At 40.4% G+C, this 23,562-nt stretch overlaps 1 protein-coding gene across 3 annotated transcripts in view; it reads left to right on the top strand.

The window, feature by feature from the left end:
- The window catches only part of LOC136863938 (serine/threonine-protein phosphatase 2A 56 kDa regulatory subunit delta isoform), a 766,800-nt gene that overhangs the window by 8,732 nt on the left and 734,506 nt on the right, over nt 1-23,562 (top strand). The window contains exon 3 of one of the 3 annotated variants that reach the window (XM_067140386.2): nt 21,396-21,520. The exons of the other annotated variants lie outside the window; for them this stretch is intronic. Coding sequence (XP_066996487.1) covers nt 21,518-21,520 — 3 coding nt within the window. The 5' untranslated portion in view covers nt 21,396-21,517. The remainder of the gene's footprint in view (nt 1-21,395; nt 21,521-23,562) is intronic. 3 annotated transcript variants of the gene reach the window in all.

Genomic DNA, 23,562 nt, shown 5'->3' with positions numbered 1-23,562 from the left:
TGGAAACTATTCCATTCCCGAATTCCTCTTCCTATGAATGGATATTTATCCCGATTAGTTCTTTACATTTACAGTACCTTCCAACTTTATCTTCATAAAGTTAAAAATTAAAATGAAATGCTTTATCAATAAATGGAAAGTATCTGGAACTAAACAAGGTCACAGAACTAGTTGCAAATAGAGCATCGCAGAGATACTTAATCAATTCACAGAAGCCTGCAGATAGAATGCTCAAAAGCAATACGTCCGTAAATAAGATGTGTGTGTGTATATACGTATATGGAAGCGCGTAAAAGAGAGTTAAGAATAACGGCAGGGAACGAAAATACATTTTAAAATGTAAATTATAAATACGATGAAAACCTGCGTACCTTCTATTACGGAGCGAGCGACTTGACCAATCTACTACGAGAATACTTTTCAAAAACGCTGCCTTACATGACAGGTTATAACTGGCGTAAGAAAATGTAATCTCGAGATTTTAATCCCAATTAGGTATTGATATTGAAGATCATAGATTAAAATCACGAAAACTTGACATGAATCGTTGTCCGTAACTCTTAAGACTCCCTTTATTAGGCTTTTTGGTGATAATCAGCAGACGCAAGCACAGGGGAAATAAGACAATCGAAATGGGTTTCATGCATCTGACGATAGATAGCACCACACTCGAAAGTGAGAAATCGCTGAAAATCAGTCTAGCCAACTCCGTATATCGGTGTCTAGCTCCGGGTAGCTACCTAGCGCTTGCGCGGAGGTGGTTGGACGCAAGCCAAAGTACCAGCCGATTTACACCTCCAGGTAGTTTACCTTCCGGGCAGCTGCCAGCCACTTTACCAGCAGATGGTAGAACCGGCCCTAAGTCTTATAAAATATTTTAACTTGGATCACCACTCGTCATTTGTACCATTTAGTTTAATTAAGTCATATCTTACATTTGAATATGGCCTTGCCCATCAATATGTTAATGCTTCTCGCATCTAATCTCGTTCCTTACATAACGACTATATATAAAGTTAAATTCTTATATGTACACAATGTCTTTTAACACTTTCCACACTATGCCCGTACGGGATACGGGCGTGATTTTCTCGTGTGTTTATATCCAGCTGCATGTATCACGTACGGTTTCCGTCCCTTGGTTGGAGGTAATAGTTCATCTAGTGACCACCAGAATGCAGCAGTTTTCGGGAATTTCGAAATGAAACGATAAACAGGGTATTTTCTCCTTGCCGTGACCTCTACCGAAGCACTCGGTATGCCGTGCGCTGCGCGCGCCAAATCTGTCACGCTGTCAGCTGTGTTACTGTGTAAACATGTCTTCACGCCGGCTCATTGATAGTGATATTTTATCGGGAGAAGCGGGTTCAGAGATGGATGAAAGTGATTACGACCCTACTTACGAACCGGATAACGTATCAAGCGATAGTTCGGGTAAGATTTTTCTTTATTACGTCACTTTGGAACGTAAGTGTTTAGCTGTATTATTTTACTCCGAATACAAACGATAGAAACACTTCGCCTAGAAATTTGGGATTATCTTCTTCGTTTGGACGAAGAGACGCAGACTGATGATTCACCTGTGCCGGGAACATCTGCTAGATTATCTGAACCTGATGATGAATGGTCAGAAACAGATGACCAACCGCAGCTACCTGTCTTCCAGTCGGCATCTGGTTCTACTCAGTTTTGCGCGGGGAGTGACGAAATGGATTGTTTCAGTAGTTTTTTTAGTGACGATGTGATCAAAAATATAAAAACAGAAACTAACAGATATACGGGTACGACAATAGCGGCAATGAAACGTCAGGGCAAACTGAAGGGAAATTCCATGTGGCACTGGTGGTCTGCAGTAAAACTTCACAAAATTTATTGTTTTTTGCAACAATTTTCCATATGTGTGAAAGCTACTCGTTACTGCAAGCTATGCTCAGAGAGGGGCAAGAAGGAAAGTGATAAGCACGTCAGAAAAGAGAGTAGATGGTGGTGCAAGGAGTGCAAAGTAGGACTGTGTATAGTTCAATGTTTTCAGGACTACCATACGAAAACAAACTATACCTAAATAGGTAAATATTTTATTCCACTGCATTTGTGTTTATTTGTGGCCTAAGTAGTCGCATTAAATTATTACTTTTTATTGTTTGAGCAAGCTTATTGGTATAACCTCAATGTAAAAAAAAATTTCTGTACTATTTTTTCATGTCTTTCATAAGACTAGTATAATTAAATTACTTCAGATATTCACTTGTTGATTAACATCTTCATTTTGGACGGTTGACACCTTGATATGGTACAAAAATCAAGCATGTAATATGTTTCGCTGTACCATAATAACGCGTTAAAAATTAGCAAAAAGGCCCAGTTCACAGCCAGGATCCATGTTAAAATATGGTAGTGTTGAAAGTGTTAATAGTCATAGTTTAAATTTTAAATAGGTGCCTGGTTCGGTTTTAAGGTGATGCTATGGCTGATGATGCCCTTTGAAAGGAGGGAAACGTGTACCATTTCATATTTTAATGAGGATTAAACCTTGATTTTATGATTGATTGAATTGAGTGGTTCCTGTTTGTGGGTTACTGTAGTCACGTCCTAGTTCGTGAACCATGGGCAACGGCTGAGTGGCCTAGTAAGTGGTCCTGAGAGTCGGGATACCATTTGCTATGGAATGGGAGTGGGCATCTCGGACATATTCTGAGTCGTGGCCCTCCTTGTGCTCAGGCTGCTAGGACTATACAATTCACCGGTTGTCCATAACCCGTTAGGGGAGAGATCCTCACTTGGACTATGTGCAAGTAGGGCAGCATCCTGTTTCATGAATTTACCGAGCTCAGAACACTTTAAGCAAGCCTCGGACCTATGGGAGTAATGGAGTCCCACTCCCATTTGACAGGCGAGGGACTCCTTGGAAACAACTTGGCGAACAAAATGGAATTCGATGGGGAGCTATCAATATTAATGGGGCTTATGGAAGAAAGAAGGTAGAACTGGCTGAGTCAGCAAAGAGGATGCATCTGGATGTGCTAGGAGTAAGTGATATTCGGGTAAGGGGAGATAATGAGAAAGAGATAGGAGATTATAAAGTGTACTTGACGGGCGCTAGAAAGGCAAGGGCAGAGTCTGCGGTAGGGCTCTTTATCAGGAATACCATTGCACGCAACATAGTTTCTGTTAGGCACGTAAATGAGCGAATGATGTGGGTAGATTTGTCAGTGGGAGGAATTAGGACAAGAATTGTGTCCGTGTATTCACCATGTGATGGTGCAGATGAGGATGAAGTTAACAAGTTTTATGAAGCATTGAGTGACATCGTGGTCAGGGTCAACAGCAAGGATAGAATAGTGCTAATGGGCGATTTCAATGCGAGAGTTGGGAATAGAACTGAAGGATACGAAAGGGTGATTGGTAAATGTGGGGAAGATGGAAGCTAATGGGAATGGGAAGCGTTTGCTAGACTTCTGTGCTAGTATGGGTTTAGCTGTTACGAATACATTCTTCAAGCATAAGGCTATTCACCGCTACATATGGGAGGCTAGGGGTACCAGATCCATAATAGACTATATCTTAACAGACTTTGAATTCAGGAAATCTGTTAGGAATGTACGATTTTTTCGCGGATTTTTCAATGATACCGACCACTATCTGATCTGTAGTGAACTAAGTATCTCTAGGCCTAGGGTAGAGAAAGTGAAATCTGTCTGCAAACGAATAAGGGTAGAAAATCTCCAGGACGAGGAAATTAGACAGAAGTACATTTATATGATTAGTGAGAAGTTTCGAACAGTAGACAGTAAGCAGGTTCAGAATATAGAAAGTGAATGGGTGGCATACAGGGATGCTGTAATAGAAACAGCAAGGGAATGCCTAGGAACAACTGTGTGTAAAGATGGGAAAAGGCGAACATCTTGGTGGAATGATGAAGTGAGAGCAGTCTGTAAATGTAAAAAGGCTTATCAGAAATGGCTCCAAACAAGGGCCAAGGCAGACAGGGATTGGTACGTAGATGAAAGAAACAGGGCGAAACAAATAGTTGTTGAATCCAAAAAGAAGTCATGGGAAGATTTTGGTAATAACCTGGAAAGGCTAGGTCAAGCAGCAGGGAAACCTTTCTGGACAGTAATAAAGAATCTTAGGAAGGGAGGGAAAAAGGAAATGAACAGTGTTTTGAGTAATTCAGGTGAACTCATAGTAGATCCCAGGGAATCACTGGAGAGGTGGAGGGAATATTTTGAACATCTTCTCAATGTAAAAGGAAATCATCATGGTGGTGATGCAAACAGCCAAACTCATGGGGAGGAGGAAAGCGATGTTGGTGAAATTATGCTTGAGGAAGTGGAAAGGATAGTAAATAAACTCCATTGTCATAAGCCAGCAGGAACAGATGAAATTAGACCTGAAATGGTGAAGTACAGTGGGAAGGCAGGGATGAAATGGCTTCATAGAGTAGTAAAATTAGCGTGGAGTGTTGGTAAGGTACCTTCAGATTGGACAAAAGCAGTAATTGCACCTATCTATAAGCAAGGGAACAAGAAGGATTGCAACAACTATCGAGGTATCTCATTGATTATTATACCAGGCAAAGTATTCACTGGCATCCTGGGAGGGAGGGTGCGATCAGTCGTTGAGAGGAAGTTGGATGAAAAGCAGTGTGGTTTCAGACCACAGAGAGGCTGTCAGGATCAGATTTTCAGTATGCTCCAGGTAATTGAAAAATGCTACGAGAGGAATAGGCAGTTGTGTTTGTTTCGTAGATCTAGAGAAAGCATATGACAGGGTACCGAGGGAAAAGATGTTTGCCATACTGGGAGACTATGGAATTAAAGGTAGATTATTAAAATCAATCAAAGGCATTTATGTTGACAATTGGGCTTCAGTGAGAATTGATGGTAGAATGAGTTCTTGGTTAAGGGTACTTACAGGGGTTAAACCTTTGCTGTTCGTAGTTTACATGGATCATCTGCTGAAAGGTATAAAATGGCAGGGAGGGATTCAGTGAGGTGGAAATGTAGTAAGCAGTCTGGCCTATGCTGACGACTTAGTGTTAATGGCAGACTGTGCCGAAAGCCTGCAGTCTAATATCTTGGAGCTTGAAAATAGGTGCAATGAGTATGGTAGGAAAATTGGGCATTCGGAGACTAAATTGATGTCAGTAGTTAAGAAATTCAACAATTGAATGTCAGGTTGGTGATACAAAGCTAGAACAGGTCGATAATTTCAAGTATTTAGGTTGTGTGTTCTCCCAGGATGATAATATAGTGAGATTGAATCAAGGTATAGTAAAGCTAATGCAGTGAGCTCGCAGTTGCGATCAGCAGTATTCTTTAGATCGGTCTGTTTTCAGACCAACTTTGCTTTACTGGAGCGAAAGCTTGGTGGACTCAGGATATCTTATTCATAAGTTAGAAGTAACAGACATGAAAGTAGCAAGAATGATTGCTGGTACAAACAGGTGGGAACAATGGCAGGAGAGTACTCGGAATGAGGAGATAAAGGCTAATTAGGAATGAACTCGATGGATGAAGCTGTACGCATAAACCGGCTTTGGTGGTCGGGTCATGTGAAGCGAATGGGGGAGGATAGGTTACCTAGGAGAATAATGGACTCTGTTATGGAGGGTAAGAGAAGTAGAGGGAGACCAAGACGACTATGGTTATCCTCAGTTTCTAACGATTTAAAGATAAGAGGTGTCTGTCTGTTAGGTCATCAGCCCAGAGGCTGTTTGGATCCTCAAATAGCACCACCAAAGGTTATGCGGTTATAAGGAAACCGCAAAAACCAATGGCAGCACCAAAATGAGGCGTACTAGGCAAGACGAGGAGTGAGGTAGTTTGCCATTGCTTTCCTCACTGGGTCAGAAAGTGCTATTGCAGCACGACTGACCCTATGAGCAACACTTTCATAACACTCAGATGCACTAGTCGTGCTCTGAATATCATTACTCAGCACCACCCATACCCCAGCAGCTTCCTTATTGTCACAGCCATGGATGAGACTGGGACTTCGGTGGAAGATAAGAGGTATAGAATTAAATGAGGCCACAACACTAGTTGCAAATCAAGGATTGTGGCAATGTTTAGTAAATTCTCAGAGGCTTGCAGACTGAACACTGAAAGGCATAACAGTCTATAATGATAATGTATGTATGTATAATTTGGTAGACTTGTCAAAAATACTCATATTTAAGAACAACTCCGGATTTTTCAGTCAGGTATAAACTATAGGAGATATCAGTTTCTTTCATTATTCATTGAGTTGGCAAATATCTGGTTTTGTGCTATGTTAGGAGCAAAAATATGAAGGTAATATTCAACTGATAATAAAATGCAGCACTACTTTTAATTCCTGTTAACATTCTCTGAAAATTTCAGGCGAATCTGATAAGAACCCTTGTCGCAAGGAGCATTTTATGCATGTCAACGGAATGAAAAAGTTTTAAGGTAGATAAAAGCAACTGAAAGTTTTAAGAGACATACTTGCTTTAAAACTGCCTTGGACTGCAAGTTAATCCCTCGGATGCCTTTATCCTCTTATGCACAGCATAGGCCAACTCCTCAAGGTAAATATATTCTTAGGGTATTATTGAAATGGTTATTTGAAAGAACTTGCATAATTTTGTCTGTCAGCGTGAGAGAAGGGGGCATGGGCTTGCTCTATATATGCTGTACTGCTACATTTTAAATCCAGCATTTAGAGCTTTAACCCTCAACTGGCGTTGTGGGGTCTTTAAGGACACCAGTGTGACTGGCGCTCTCTCTGCATTCTGTTCTGGCTACCGTCGTTGACTGTGGCTGTCACTTAGTACAGGGTCATCTGCTAACTGGAGTTGTAGCAGTTAGTAAATATTGGTTTTCTCAGGAACTTGTTGACATGGTCTTCCCTTTTGATCCAAAGGATGGATCGAAGTTTTTGCTGGTGGAAACGCTCAAGCTTTTTCAAGTCACATCGGTAAAGGGTCCAGGCTTCACAACCATACATCAGTGTTGTGGTAAGAGCGTGGTACACCATGAGTTTCGTCTTCATGGTCAGGTCTTTATTCATGAACACCCGGTGTGATAGTCATCCAAATGCTGCATGGGCAGCACCAATTCTCTTCTCCACATCTTGCTCAGAGTTACAGAGTACAGATATGATACTACCCAAGTACAAAAAGTGGTCTGCCTGCTCCAGTGGAGTATCTGATATTGAGATGTTGAAATGTGGAAGGGTTGTACCTGGTGAAGGTTGTGCTAGGACCTTGGTCTTTTGAACGTTAATGGTGAGACCAAAACGATCACATGCACTCTTGTAGTAGTTAACCGACTGCTGCATTTCCTCTGGTGTGAGTGTAGGTGATGCAGCAGCATCATCTGCATACAGCATTTTGGTTACCTCTGTAACCTCGGTGAGCCTCTGGGAGCAAAGTCTTGCTAGGTTGAAAAGCCCTGCATCGAATCTATACCTAACCTCCACACCTGGGTTGTTCATAGAAGATTCGTGTAGCATGGTAACCAAATGTAATGCATATGGTATTGGTGCAAGCACACACCCCTGTTTCAGTCCATGAGTAAAAGGAAATTCATCCAAGATCCTATCCTGATGGCAAACCTATCCGGTCATGCCTTCATGGAGGGCCTGAACGAGATCAACAAAACACAGGACTGCCGAAGTGTTTCAGTACCGTCCACATAGCAGGTTTCGGAACAGAGTCAGATGCCTTTTCCACGTCGTAAAAGACTAAGAAGAGAGGATTCTGTTGCTCTCTGCATTTTTCGTGAAGTTGCCTTGCACAGAAGATCAGATCAGTTGTGCCTCTGGAACTTCAAAACCCACTCTGAGAGGACACACTCAGGGATAACCTGGAGGCGGTTAAGCAGAATTCTTCCGAGAATTTTACCTTCAATAGATAGTAGTGATATACCGCGATAGTTACCACAAACACTGTGATCACCTTTCTTGAAGACTGTGTTGATAGTGGCATTTTTAGTTCGCTGGGTACACCTCTAACTTCTCAAATTATGAGGATGAGAGTGAAAATTGTAGTTTTGAGTGATTGACCACCAGCTTGAATTAACTCCAGAGGGAGGACCAGGTGCCCCTCTGGGTTTCAGATAATTGAGAGCTGCACTGAATTCTTGGTAAGTTGGCGGAACTGCCATCCGTGGTTGTTCGGGCTGTTGAGGCACATCACAAAGAAAGTCTTCATCAGCAGTGGAAGGACGATTTAGAAGGGTGGAGAAATGCTCCTTCAAATGCCCCCAGGATTTCCTGGCTGTCAGAGTGGTAGAGTTTTCAGTGTACCTGTTGAAGAGTAAGATGGACCATACAGCTCTTTTATTCGTGCAAAAAATTTCCTTAGGTCCCGAACATCAGATTGTTTCTGAAGTTCCTGAGCTTTCTGTTGCCACCAAGTATTCTTAATTTCTCTTATCTTTGTCTGAAATGTTCTTTCAAATTCTAAGAAATGCGCTTTCTTCGTGTTGGAGGATGGATTTTGAAGATGGGATAGATAGGCTTCCCGTTTTGCATTGATGAGATACATTTCCTAGTCAAACCAGTCTTGTCTGTTCTGCTTTACAAAACCAGTGGTTTCCTCGGCTGACTTTGTGATTATGTTCTGCAAAGTGGCCCATTCTTGCTGAATGCCATTTGTGCTAACTGAATTAACTGTTAGCTGTACATTGATCATAATCTGAAATTCTGTTACAAAGAATTCATCCTGAAGTTTGAATGTGTTAAACTTTCTTCTGGTCAAGATTTGGAGATGCCTAGGTGGTTTAGGGCGTATGGAGATCCTGAGTTGGCAAATAACGAGTTTGTGATCAGTCCAGCAATCAGCATTTCTTTCTGTTCTGGTAATGTGTATGCCATTCTTATCACAATGCTGTGTAATGACGTAAGCAAGAATGTGCCAATGCTTGGATCGATGATGCATCCACTGGTCTTGAAGCGGTTAGGCAGTCAAAACTGAGTGTTGATGACAAAGAGTTCATCTTCTGCACATGGACTGAGAAGCAGTAGGCATTGCGATTGCCAACTAGTTGCTTACCCATTCCATTTTTCCATAGCCGATTATCTCTCTCAACTCTGGCATTGCAATCGCCAAGGAGTGAGACCTTATCTGCAGATGGTACCTTGGTGATGGTTGTGCTCAGCTGATTGTAGAACTCATCCTTTACATCATCAGCATCTAAGGTTGGAGCATAGGCAAATGTGAACATCATAAAAGTACCTCCTGAGAGTGGAATACGGAGAGCCATAAGTCTTTCGCTGATTGCAGTGTGAGTAAGTTGGTGATCAATAACCAGTTTAGTCTTCCCAGTGAATCCCACACCATTGCTCCTACTTTCCCTTCCAGAAGATGGTATATCCTGAACCAAACTCGGTAATTTTGCCTTCCGTGTACAATCTGCTTTCATTCAAAGCAGCAAAATCATTGTTGTCTAGAGAGCTCATGGGTAACGAGAGCTGTTCTTCTCTCAGGCCTGTCATTATCTGACACATCAAGTTAAGTTCTCACATTCCATGTTCCAATTTTCAGTGTGTTTCTTTCTTGCTTTTGATTTCTGACCGCATGAGGGGTGACCCGCTGGTTGCGGCCATCCAGCTGGATATGATGCGACTTCCGATGTTTAGCCCAGCTCTCTTAGGGCCTTCCCCATGTGGTGTGGGCAGCGGAAATCCTAGAGGCCTGCCCAGCACAGATGCAGGACCGAATTCCTGAATAGTCACAGGGTCTCAGAGAGAAGATCATCACACATCTGCTGCCAATGTGCAGGTCCAAACTAGGGGCTTCCAGTTTCCCCCTTAACCTGCCCCCACCATCCATATCCCATTGTCTCTGGACTTTGGAAGTAGTAAGTGAAATTTGGAAGAAGTGCCACTGGCATGGATTTGTTTAGGGTGGATCTCAGCTTGCCAGGAAGTGACCCACGCACTGTGTTCTCGGAGTTGTCCTGCACCACATATGGAATGAGACATGCAGGATCAAACACAAGAGACTGCAATGAACTGCCGCAGACTCTTTAAGTACTACTGAGGTGCGTCTTCATAGCTAGTTTGTCTGGCATGACCTCTGCCTCCACGACCGTTGCGAACCATGAGAGTCGCAGATTCCTTCTCCGCTCGTTTGCCGTTGGGCCAAACACTTGTGATGGGTTCCATTGTCATTTCCTACACTGAGGGGACCATCAGCCTACCTAAAGGGGCTCATCCGCCCAAAGCCGTTCGGCCCTTTAGGGAGTAAAGTTATTTACCACTGCCCGACACTCGGCATTGCGTCACTGGCTGTACGGACTTCATTACCATAACGGAATATCCAGCCAGACAGGGATAATATGAAACTGAATTGAACAGATTAAAGTATAGTATGCAAACCTTTTCTTGAGCCCTGAGCTTCATAGTGCTGAATGGGAACTAGAGCTCAAGAAAAGGTTCGCGTACTATAGACTATGTCTAAGACGAAAACAAAATCTGTAGAATTGTCTTACACAGGTGTAGCGAACTCTGTATCTAGTTTCATCAGAGGGTGATGATTCACCAGAATCTCCGTCGCTGCTGTTATCCAGGTTGCTAATACCGCTTACATCCATGACCTCTTCAGTAGTCCTATTCCACTACCAGTACTCTTCTTCCAGCTTCTGGACATGTCAATAACCCCAGTCATTCGTCTTCCACTACATTCTTTGGTTAGCTCTTGAGGACACTTCAGACTGAAGTCACTAAAAACAGTAGCACCACGAATGTACCATTTCACTTTAAGCCCAGTAAGTACCATCAGACTGAGGTCCAGGTGCGTAATGAATGTAATACACATAAAATGTAAAACCTACAGATAACTAATATAAATTTAATTACAGCAGATAGATATTATGCACTATTGAAAGGTTATTAAAATATAATTTTAATATGTTTTATTTGGCATCATCCGTGGTTTAATGGCTAAGCTGCTGAACCATACATCACTTACTTGTTCGTACATAAAATTGGTTTCGTTTTACAGTAACTACGAATATATATACTCTGTAACCAATACCAAAGTCTCTGTGAGAATAATTTATTCAATTACAACTCAGAAAAGTTTACGAACAATATTAAATCAAAAACTCTTTATATAAACCTTGAAAAATATCAAACATCACAACTGATAGCCTTCCACAAAGAGAGCTCGTTGGGAACTGAATTGAGAGTGTTACTATACCTACTTCTTATTGGCATTATGTATTGTTGATTAAATGTGTGATAAAATTTAAATGTTCAGCAAAAATTGTGCATAATAGGATCTAGCTAAAATGTTATATATTGGTATCACTTTTCATTACTGTAATCATTTAAAAATTAGGATATATATAATTTTTTTTTGTGAGGTGTCTGCGATTCCCCTTGAAGACCTGGGCCCACCTGCATTGCAGGCCCTTACGTTACGCCCTTGCTGAGGTCTCGGTTGTATGGGGGTAGTCTAAGCACAGTGTGGCCGTCGGTAGCTGATCAGTTTCAGATATATTTTTTCTTGGTTTCATCACCGTGATAAAGTCCTGTAGCTGTGTTCTTTGCATTTTTACATCACATGGTACTCCCTGTTGTCATAGCTAGTGCGTTCATATCACGAAATCTTTTCATCAAAGTTGGTATGGCTTATCGCAAGCCATTAGCAGGTCGCTTGCCCACCTGCAACTCTTCAACATGTCTGTAACCCAGTCGGTCATCTTCTGATACCTTCTTTGGTTAGCTCTCGAAGACTCTCTTATACAGTAGTCTTCAAAAACGTTAGCACCACAAACGTACTGTTTCACTTTAATCCGTGCAAGTTCTATCAAGCTGAAGTCGCAGTTTTATGGGGTGGCCTAAGTACAGTGGCGTACATGTAAGACTAAAACAAAATCCATGGAATTCATTACACAAGTGAAGCTAACTCTGTATCAGTTTTGTCGGATGAGGATGATTCACCTGCATCTTCTTTGCTGCTGTTATACGGGTTGCTAATCATTTCATCCACGACTTCTTCAATACTCCTATCTCACTATAATCCAAAGAGTTCAACATTCTCCTGCACTTCACTGCACTTTCAGGGATCATTTCCTCGGCTCTGTACCGTATGTTGGAGTTAATCTGTGGCATTGAACTTGGGAGTGGCTAATGATATTCTTCCTAAAGGGCAATGGTGCAGTGTGACATAAAGCTGCAAGCTAAACAAAATCTGCATCAGTAGTTGATGAAAGCCCTTGTCATGTATAGTAAGGCTGTGTACTTGATCTGTGCAGCTTGTGATTGGTCCGAATAATGCTTGCTCAATTGATATCATGGGAGCAATTCTGTTTAGAGCAAGTTTCCAGGAACTTATAATAGCAGCTAAGGAGAACACTCAGATGGCTTATTAAATTTCTATGTGGCTTCAGTAATTTTCATTCAGAGTTTTATCTTTGAAGCATACAGGTACGTGAGAATGAAGATTGCTCTGTACTGTTTTTCCAGTATCTCTGAACTGGGACCATGTAAAAATCATAAGTGAATAGTTAATAGTTAGTCTATCTCCTAGCACATGTCTTTTCTTGATATAGATGTTGATTCCCATTGGGAGCCTGAAATATTTGTCCCGAATGAGTAAATTTATAATAAATGTCCGTTATTGGACATAACATGTCTTTTCAGTTTCCCACATAGCACAGCTCTTCCTCAAACATGTTGGCAAATTATTCATCTGCATCCAAAACACTTCATTAGTCAATTTGTAGTTAAAATGAAATGCTATATGGGTATAAAATACAGTATATAAAAAGCATACTGTTGTAACTTGACCCTAAATATTATGTCAGTTAAGAATTAATTCATTCCTTTGTAATTAAAGTTTTCCTAGGATCTGTAAATAAATATAGAACAGAATTACATTTATCTGGGTTATCCACAAACCAGATTCTACTGTAGTGAAATTTCAATGCTTGTTTCAGGTTATTTTTCTTTTTCACTTTGATCCTTGGAACCATTATTCCTCCTCATGCCTACCTGGCTAAGTCAGACAGTACGGAGGGTGAGTTTGACCTTGACTCAATCTGGTGGTATTTAGAGGTGTTAAAATATATCAGCCTAATCTCTGTAGATTTGCCAACATTCACAAGAACTGTTTGACAAAATTCCGGTGCATCCACATCTCTGAAAACCATGAAAGTAGTGGTACGTAAATCCAGTGATATTTATCATTATGGTTCTCTTTATTAAACTCCGTTCTTATTTAGCTTGACAGCAAATGTTTATCTACATGAAGTGTATTTGTGATGAATCAACCATAGGTGCTTGGGATGCCTGTTTTGAACACTTTTTTCCCCCCCCCCCCCCCTTTTGATCGTTTTAACAATATACTAATCATTTGTACATTACTCCAGAGTTAAAGAATAACCAAGAAAGATAGACCATAATTAGAGCCCTGTGCAGATATACAAAATATTATCTGCTTCCTTCATCCGCGAGTGTTTATCTGCAGATATTGTACGTATTCAACTACAGTATATTACACCCAAGGTATTAAAACGGATAGATCTGTTCACATAATACATTAGACCTGGCACCAGAACCCCTACAGTCACAGGTTTATGAGGGAATTCTCCTCGCGACAACTACCGACATATTGACCTTTGTTTCTTCCATCAATTACAGGCAGGAGCCAGTTAGGCTTAGGTCAGATTTACAGCTTTATGGTCTCAAGGCTCTTTATACAGTATATCAACATTCTCCCATACCACTGTCAAAGAATGCCTAACCACAAGCAAAAATTAGAGTATACCTAAGTAAAAACCAAGAAACTTCAATATTTAGAAATTATCAGCAAAATTATCTGCACTGCCATACAGTTTGCTCCGCCAAGACACTAACTTTGTGGATATCCGCATCTGTGCAGCGCTCTAATCATGATCTGTGCAGTGTATAATTGGCCAATTGAATTTCTGGGATTAAAAAAAAAAAAGATGATTGCATAAAATTATTGCATAGCCCATTTGGACATCATATACCATTACATCCCAATACTACCCAGTTACTTGGCTACGCGGTTTGGATCACATAGCCGTGAGCTTGCATCCAGGAGATGGTGAATTTGAACCCCTCTGTCGACAGCCCTGAAAATGGTTTTCCGTAGTTTCCCATTTTCACAGCAGGCACTGGCCTGCACCATTGTTTCCTTCACAATCCTAGCCCTTTCCTATCCCATCATCACCATAAGACCTGTCTTGTGTCGCTGCAACATAAAAACGAGTAGCAAAACTAATAATCCTAATAATACTGTGTATGAGAAATGACACAGGAATCATACTGCATAAATGCTTATAGGCTCTGTGTTGTTGGGATACCAAATGTATCTGATTATAAACACTAGTGAGTGTGGAATGAAATGAAACAATCGATACACAGTCCTACACAACATTTTGAACACTGTGTTCTTCCGATTGATTTGTGGTTACTATGGTTACATTTTCTCCTTTTGTTTCCTTCCATGTCTTCCACGAGCAAGATCAGTGGGATAAGATGTCATTGATGCTGATATGCAACTATATGAAGACTATGCTGGCGACATTGTTGGTCTTCCTACTGCCCTAGGGAGGACCTGGCATCTCATAAACTTTCACCACTTCTTGCTTGAAATAAAGTTGAATGATCCGTTGTCTATTGGCTTTGTTGTGCATTATCCAGTTATTCTGCAAGACTACATCCAACATCCACGTAAACGAAGTTCAATACCACTCCCCCACCATGCATTCCAAAACGATAACTCATAGTTTGTTTCATCTGATCAGTACCACCCATAAATAAGTTAAATGAGTTGTAACCTGGTACGTAATTTAGGCCTTGAAACCATGTCATGCTGCTCTTTTTTTTTTCCCCCACAAGAATTTTTTTATTTGACTGACTTCCTTTGTGCCACATGAAGATAGAATCATGGTTACAACTTCATTGTTTATCCATCTCGCACACAGATATCAGTCATTCATCTCCATTGCCATCTCAAGGTATCTGCGATTCTTCTAAAAAACATTTGTTTGACCAGCAGTCGTCATCCTTGTGGGATTCTATTCACCCTGATAGTCCCAATGTTTAAATGACCAAGGAATGTGGGTAGGAGAACTGTGCAGGAGAGGAAAAGTAAATTATACACGTAAAAGTAATTGTGGCTCTTCTCATCTACAAGCTCGTCCATTTGCACAAGTAATCGGGTAGCTGCCTCGCCAAATGACTTCTTGTAATCTGCATTACCCTGTAGGACCTTTGCCCTGATGAAGCTCAGAATTTACTGGGTGACCATCTATTATATTAAGGCTTTAGTAATTTTATCCAAATCAGTGGCTTACCTCGGATGAATTGTTTTCAGCCGTGGTGCCCAAAATACTTCACCAGGCTTTCGTCATAAGCCATATGTTCTTCAGGGAAGGAATTTTCAGAACATCTTCTTTTGGTAGATCTCCTCAAATGGCCTCACTTTCCATGCCTTGTCAATTACTTCAATCATTGTTTTGTCTGCACAATGTAGAAAACTACAGATTTGAAGAAATCTCTTCCCATTTCCTGAGATATGGCTAAATTTTTCATATCATTTGAATTGTAATCGTGCTGCTTAGATGGCAAATTATTGTACCCTCTAACGTACAGTACAATATTGCAAAAAAGAAACGTATTTCGTCTGCTGTGATCGTCGGATCTTGGTGGTTCAAGAACAAAGCATATTACCTAGTTTCCTCAACTAGGTATTCAATCTCACAATTTAAAAATTGCTCAAAAATGTCCACTATTGATATATTTGCATACCTGGAATAATCTGGATTTGGAAATGAAGGGAATCCAATGTCAAATCTGCCTCTTTTACACATCGAGGATTCGATCTTGATTTTTCATTTTTCGTCTTCGTTATCCGCGATTTTCCTTGAGCATAGGTTGGTGGATGATGTTGTGCCCCAAACCTGGCAGGAATATAGATGGCTTTGTGCCACTGTTATTGTAGTTCGTGCCTAACCTTTCTCCGTTTGGCACTCTTTACTTCAATATTAGCTTGTAGCTTCTGGGATGCCAGATTGTCAACTAGTCTGTTGTAGTAGTAGTAGTAGTAGTAGTAGTAATAATAATAATAATAATAATAATAATAATAATTCCAAGAAATATGATTTTGGAATTTTATATAGAGCTAAACATAACTTACACTCGTACAGCTTCACTCCTAAGCTCTCATCCATGTGAATATTTGGTTCTGGAGGCTGAACGGAAATGCTGGCGTCAACATTGTTGTCATCATTATATAATGTCCAGGGCTTCAATTGCCGTCAAACCTTTCCTAATAATACAGAAAGAAAAATCTGTTAGTGTCGCTGAATAATATCTAAGGGTTTGCCATATGGCAGTCACTGAATAAAACTGTCTTAGCCTGGTTATTACTGGTTTGAATTACTGTAATTTGTTGCAAAAGTTGCAGTGATATATCTAAGACAATAACTTGCAGTAGAAATCAAAGATAATATATGCAAATAAAAATAAGTATTTTGTTATAGTGGAAGCCATTTCATTTGAGTTTCAAATTAATCTATAACTAGGAGGTGCTTCAGTCTGTTGTAACTCAAAATTCACACCCTGTTTCCAGGCATTTGACCAGGTCAGGAATGGAATGAGTTAAGCCCCCATCTATTTTCTGGGTCACCTTTTCAACAGACTAAAGCAGAAGTAGCGTCATTGCTTCGTTGCACTCGCCTTGGTTGCCACATGTACTGGCATGCGATTGAAAGTTATACCCAATGCTATAACACAGCACAGAGTGTAACTTGAGCACATTTAAAAGAATTAATGCATCAACGTATTCATACTAGTGGAGTCCCCTAACGCCACTGAATGGCTACATCACAAAATAATGAATTTACTGAATTAAACTATTAACTACAATTTCATGTTTAAAGCATTGCAAACTAATTCTTTTGACATACACAATAAACATTACATTTATTGAATGATTAACGTAATATCTATTAGGCCTGCATTGTTTTATTATTTATCATTCACTATTATTATCCAAATATCTGGCCCGATTCCAGTCGAAGACCGGGGTAGGAATGGAATGATGTCCCACCTAATTCCAAGTGTTTTAATTGCGCTGGCTGGAGAGGTCTGTCACACTACTCGCGGAAGATAATTGATGAATAAGCGAAACAAGTTATGAAGTACCCGTATTGGATTGAACTTTGAAACTGTTGGGGGGAAAGTCGGGGTTCCAGGCAAAAACCTGTCCCACTTCCGAATTGTCCAGCACAATTTCATTAAATAAACATATTTTTATAAATAAAAATAAAATATAATAGTGTTATCGGATTGGCAGGGGATATGATTAGCTGAGTGGTTTAGCTGCTGGCTTCCCACCCAAAAGGGTGAGGTTCAAACCCTGCTCAATTCTGGGTTGAGATTTTCATCTTAAGTATCACATGGAGTTAGGAAGGGCATCCAATCTTCGACCCGTGGCCAAAACCAAAAAAATTAGCCTGGGTGGCTCCAGCGACCTCAGAAATAGCTGGGGTAAGCTGAAGAATGTTATCAGATTATTAGACTGACATTAAATATGTTTATATCACGCATAAAATATGTTTATATCAGGCAGCATGTTTTTTGAGAGTCAGCTTACCTTGTGCAGCAGTAATTAATCTGTATCGAATTGTTGCACACCCCAGTCGGAATCAGAGTCGGGGTCAGAACACTAAGTATCGTCGCTGGAGCTGTCATTGAGGTTGGTCACAATTTTGTCGTGAACTTCTATGAGGCCATCGGCTTCTCACATGTGACTCCGTCTGTTTCACATGTTCTACAGTTTCGCCATCGTCCTGAAATAACTTCACATACTGTATTCCCTCTTGCATTAGTTGTTCCACTTCAGGGACTTGTAACGTTTGTTGTTAGCCACAACGTACCCCTTCACAAGTTCTGTGGGATTTAGCTTGCAGCGATATGGAGGGTGGCATAACACCTTGTGACCTTCGGCTGCTGCCAAGATTATCTATGCGATAGTTGGCATCATAATTTGCCGAATTTTATCAACTACTTCCACTAGTTGAAGAGTATTCATACAGGGTTCTCAAGGAATATTTTTCTCTGCCAACCAAGCATTAATAACACATTTTGTGGCACTTTTTGTGGGCACATGCTCGATTTTCACTGAGTGATATGAAGCATTATGTAGCACTACAACCAAATTAGGCAATATGTTCGGTAACGGTTTCTTTGTGAAATATTCCTCGTACTGTTCACCGTCCATTTCCCCATGGTAGTCGCCTGTCTTGTTGCTCATGAATATAATTTGCTCCCTCCACAAATCCAGATTGAGTCCCTGCATGGACTTGTTCGTATGGACAGCGTTGGCCCATATCCCATCTATGTACACTTTATACACTAAGGTTTTTCCCTTGGCCCTTACCCCGTGAATACTGTGTAAATACCTATTACGCCAAATGGAAATGTCTTCCCTGTCAATTAACGACTACGACTCTACTACACTTTATGTATTTTACTACGCTTTATGTATTTATTAAACCCTATATCTAACAGGGGTCTCCGCATTGTCGTCCTCATTAACAATGAACAGCACTTTTAGTGTTGGTAGATCGTTCTCCCTTTACAACACTTGAACTTTCCTCCTTATTGCTGCTCAAGTAAACTGATCATATTTGTGTAGTCAAGTTACTTTCCTATCTATTCCTCTATTCTTTTGGGGGGGTCTGCAGTCCTTTTCCATTTTTATAATCTGCTTTTATCGTGAGCCTCGCCGCTTCATGAATGGTAGTAATCCCACCAACAACATTTTTCACTTGGAAATGCCTTGCAAACAATAATTTTTCTCTTGCCAGACGTAAAAGTCTTGTGTTTCTTTTCCAGCTGATAAGCCTGGTGTGTGTTCGGATTCATTGCATTAAGATCTATGTATCCTGGACTTCGTATGAACAGCGTTTGCCCATCTCTCATTTGTGTAAACTGTATACTATTAAGGTTTTTTTTTTTTGTCCCTTACCTCGCGAATACTGTGTAAATACCTATGATGCCAAACGGCAATGTCTTCCCTGTCAATTAATGACTACGACTCTCCTACTCTTTATGTACTAGACTAGAGACACGAAGAATTAATAATTAGCACACAATACGCACATGCACTGTTTTTTGATAGCGCATCACACTGATAAATTCTCTCACTGCTGTTGCAAACGTACTATGATAGTAACTGCACGCAGCTCTACATTGGCGATGGTTGCCGAAACTAGTGTTGATAAAGGGCATGAAACGCGCACCCCCTTGCCCCTCTCCTACCATGTTACAACACCGTAGGTGCAACCCCTCCCACCCGCGTCTTCCCCTGGCCTTCAACCTAATTTCTGCTTTAACAGGTGATCCAGAGAATAGTGGCGACGATAGGAATTGGGCCGGCTGCCGAAGCCTGTCGCACTCCTCTGGGGTAATGATTAATGACTTCGAAATGAAATGATTTTGGAGACTGTTGCTGGAATGAAAGATAACAGGGAAAAGTGGAGTACCCGGAGAAAAACCTGTCCCGCCTCCGTTTTGTCCAGCACAAACCTCACATTAAGTGACGGGGATTTGTATCACGGAACCCAGTGGTGATCTGTCGTAACTAATTTAGGATAAAATAAATTTAGAAAATACCAGGAAAAGAGAAAACATTTCATGACATATTACACCTGAAAAGTGCTTTGCTTTAAATCCAAGTGTCTGAATTTATCAGTTTGTGTTTAAGACTAACTCTTTAATATGGGTAACTGTAGTTATTTTCTACATTTAAGATAGTATCCCTCTCCTGTTTAGTTTATCCTTGTACTCTCCTCAGAAATCTTGCCTAACCCAGCAGCTTCATGCCTTTTCTTTCTGCCGTGCGGTTAGGGGCGCTTAGCTGTGAGCTCGCATCCGGGAGATAGTGGGTTCGAATCCCACTGTCGGCAGCCCTAAAGAGGGTTTTCTGTGGTTTCCCATTTTTCACACCAGGCAAATTAAGGCCACGGCGGCTTCCTTCCCATTCCTAGGCCGTTCCTGTCCCATCGTCACCATAAGACCTGTGTCGGGGCGACATAAAGCAAATAGCTGTTCTTTCTATTTCGCTTCCACTGTGCTGTGATGACTCAACTTTCGTTAATTATGTCACGACTTTTATTTCGCTGCACTTTGCTTACCGTACCTTGTCATAACAGACCTCTATTTATTCCTTCTTCTGCTAACAACCCTGTTACATGATAGCAGAGCTCTATTTGCTCCTTTTTTAACAAACCGGTCACATGGTAGCAGAACTTGGTTCCAATCCGCGGACCTGTGGGTTATGGGCCCAGCACGCTTCCAGTGTGCCACCGTGTTACACAAGGCAAACCTTCGTAAACAAGTAGGGCTGAACAACGTAACCTGCACTCATTTACACTTAAATATGACAGGAGCCAGGATACGGAACACACGCTGTAACCAAAGGTAGACTCATGGGAACATACGACCTTTCAAAGGGGAAAAGGAAGAACCATCATCAAATTTACTCTTAAGTGTATTTAACTATAGGCAGATATAACAAAATCTTTAAAGTTCCCGATGCAAAAGAGAGGGGGAAATCTACATCTGAATTTTTCGTATTAAGAAGGAAAACTGCAAAGTATTTGTCCAGATTATTAAACAAGAAATGCGACTGTGATAAGAAACCAACTTTTATACAGTTTTCTTAATAAGCTTCCTGACCATATAACAAGCCTCGACAAAGGGATGCCACCAGTAATTGTTTATCGCATTAGAAGAAAAATTGACTAGAACACCAAATGAAAATTAAGAAGTTAGCTAAAATACAATTAGTGATACAATATAACATTATCTCAAATTATGAAGCTCAAGTCTGTGTAAAAACACAAACATGACTTGGAAACCACCTCAGCATGGAAAGGAATAAATATTACTGATGTAAGTTAAGGATGTCCACTCTCATTAGAGAGCATATTTTAAATTTAAAGCATCAAAATGTTGCTTTAAGTTCATAGTTGCTTGTAACTTTGGTGAAAATAATTATCATGCACCCAGAAAAATATAAAAGTAAATTGTACTCAGTCCCCATCACCAACAAGGGAAATGAATGTTTGTAGACTCCAGTACACGTTAAGTGAACAGGTTCTAGTAATCCCAGAAGGTTGCAAGAAATTAAGTCAGACTGCAATTTTTCATGTCTATACCTCATGGTTGAACAGATATGCTGGCATAGCAAAGTTCAGAATGCACTAGGTAAAAGAAGCCAGCTTCAGCCTCCTCTCTCTCCAGCTCTTGAAATGCGACCCGAAAGTTTGTATTGCAGGGTTTAAATAGCATTTGGTGAAAGGATGTGGGGGGTAAGGAGATGCCGCTAAACCATTGAACAACTCATGAAACATACGAGATCTCTCTTGGTGCAGGTGATGTTCGTAGCAGATGACTTCATCAGCAAGGCAAAAAGAAGAGTCAGATGATAAGTTGACATACGGCCAGAGAGAAATAAAGTTCATAGCGTGATGCAGAGAAGTTTTCTGGCAGAGGAATGGTGAGTACGTAACATTACATCACTGTAATCCCTTGCGAACATCAATAAATGACTTTGATTGCTTTTAATAATCTACCCTTAATCCCGAAGTCCATCAGTGCAGCTCTGAACCACACTGGTTTTCATCCAATGTACTCTCAACCATTGATCACACCCTCCCCTTAAAAATGCTAGTTGACACCTTCCCTTGTGTGAAATACATAGATAGTTTTTTTTGCAATTCTTCCTGTTCACATGCTTATTGATAGGTGCACTTACTGCATTTGTCCAATCAAGAGGTACCTTGCTAACTTCATATGCTAATCTTATTACTCTGTGAAGCCATTTCATCCGTGCCTTCACAACTTGTGTAATTTCATCTATTCTTGCTGCTTTATGACATTGGAGTTTATTTACCATTCTTTCCACTACCTTAAGCATAATTTCAATAACATCCCTTGTCCTTCTCCCTATGAGCTTGGTCGTAGTTGACGTCAACATATATATTTCCTTTTCAAACTTTCTTCTGCCTGTCCAGTGATTCCCTGGAATCTATGATCAGTTCACCTGATTTCCTTTATTCCCCCTCATTCTAAGATTCTTTACTACTGTCCGCTTGAAAAAGCCTTTCCTAAGTTATTACCCATGACTTCCTGGATTCAACAATTATTACTTGTTTCGCTCTGTTTCATCTACGTACAATTCCCTGTCTGCATCAGTCTTTGCATTTAGCCATTTCTGACATGCTCTCTTTTTGAGTTTAAGGACTGGTGTTTGCCTTTCCCCATCTTTACATGCAGTTGTTTCTAGGCATTCCCTTGCTTTTCCTACTAGGGGATCCCCGTATGTTACCCATTCTTTTCTATATTCTGAACTTGCTAGTCTCGGTAATCATATCCATGCACTGATTTCTTTATCCTGTAAATTCTATACCCTTGTTCGTCTGCAGACATATTCACTGTCTTAACCCTCAAGATAATTCACTATAGATCAGATTGTGGTCCATATCATCTAAAAATCCCCAGAATATCTGCATATTCCTATCAAATTTCCAGAATTCAAAGTCGATTTTGATATCAACATTGCTGTTAGCGACATATTTGATATAACTGTGAAATCTACCGATCCCATCTAAATCTTATTTAAACACTGTATTAAAAAAATTGCTTTGTACAACATTGATTTTTAGGACATACCATATAAAATGGCATATTTCTATCACATTTTAGGAGAAATGTTGATTTTTGTTTGTTATGCGTTTGGAGATTGCTGACAATGTAAAGCTTTTTTCAAACTCTTGTTTCCAGTAGATTGTAGATCTCAGCTCATTCAGTCTGTTAAATAGTCGAGGCAAGCATGGTTGTGAAGATGTTGCAAAAGGAAGGGAAATTGTTTAATATTGAAGAAGTCTGAAATAACATGGCAGTTACAAAATGGGGAAACAAACGTCTACGTCGCCAGGGTAGTAGGTGTATCACGCTCAACAATTTCTACAATTTGGAAGGACAGAGAGAACATCTTGCTTATTAGCCAAGACTGTGTGCAACATTATTGATCAGTTTAGATTATTACTACTTCTTTCCTCACATATTTTATATTTTGCTGATATATTATTGCTGTACATATTAATGTAAACACGAGAAAAAAATTCCTTTCAGTCCCATTACACAAATACTGTATTGCAAGTACAGTACTTAATACACTTACATTTCTCTTTTTTTAAGTTTTAACTTAATTATGTTAATTAACCATGTAAGTCTGAAGCCTAAAACTCACAGATATGACACTTTTAGTAACAAATAAAAAACCTGATTTGTGGGACTATTGCCTATAACATCCGCTAATTGTCCCTTCAGAGTCGTTATAACTGGTTTTGACCGTTGTCTCTTACGGTTCTGGTGCCTCTACCCTCCCCATGCGCAGTGGTGAATAGCCTTATGCTTAAAGAATGTATCTCCCACATTTACCCACCACCTTCTCATATCTAAGTTCTATTTCCAACACTCGCATTAAAATCGCCCATTAGTACTGCTATGCTTGCTGTTGAGCTCAGTACGATATCA

This window comes from Anabrus simplex, chromosome 2, assembly GCF_040414725.1.
Source record: "Anabrus simplex isolate iqAnaSimp1 chromosome 2, ASM4041472v1, whole genome shotgun sequence".
NCBI classification, from domain to species: Eukaryota; Metazoa; Arthropoda; class Insecta; order Orthoptera; family Tettigoniidae; genus Anabrus; species Anabrus simplex.
This window is presented reverse-complemented; position numbering and strand designations above follow the sequence as displayed.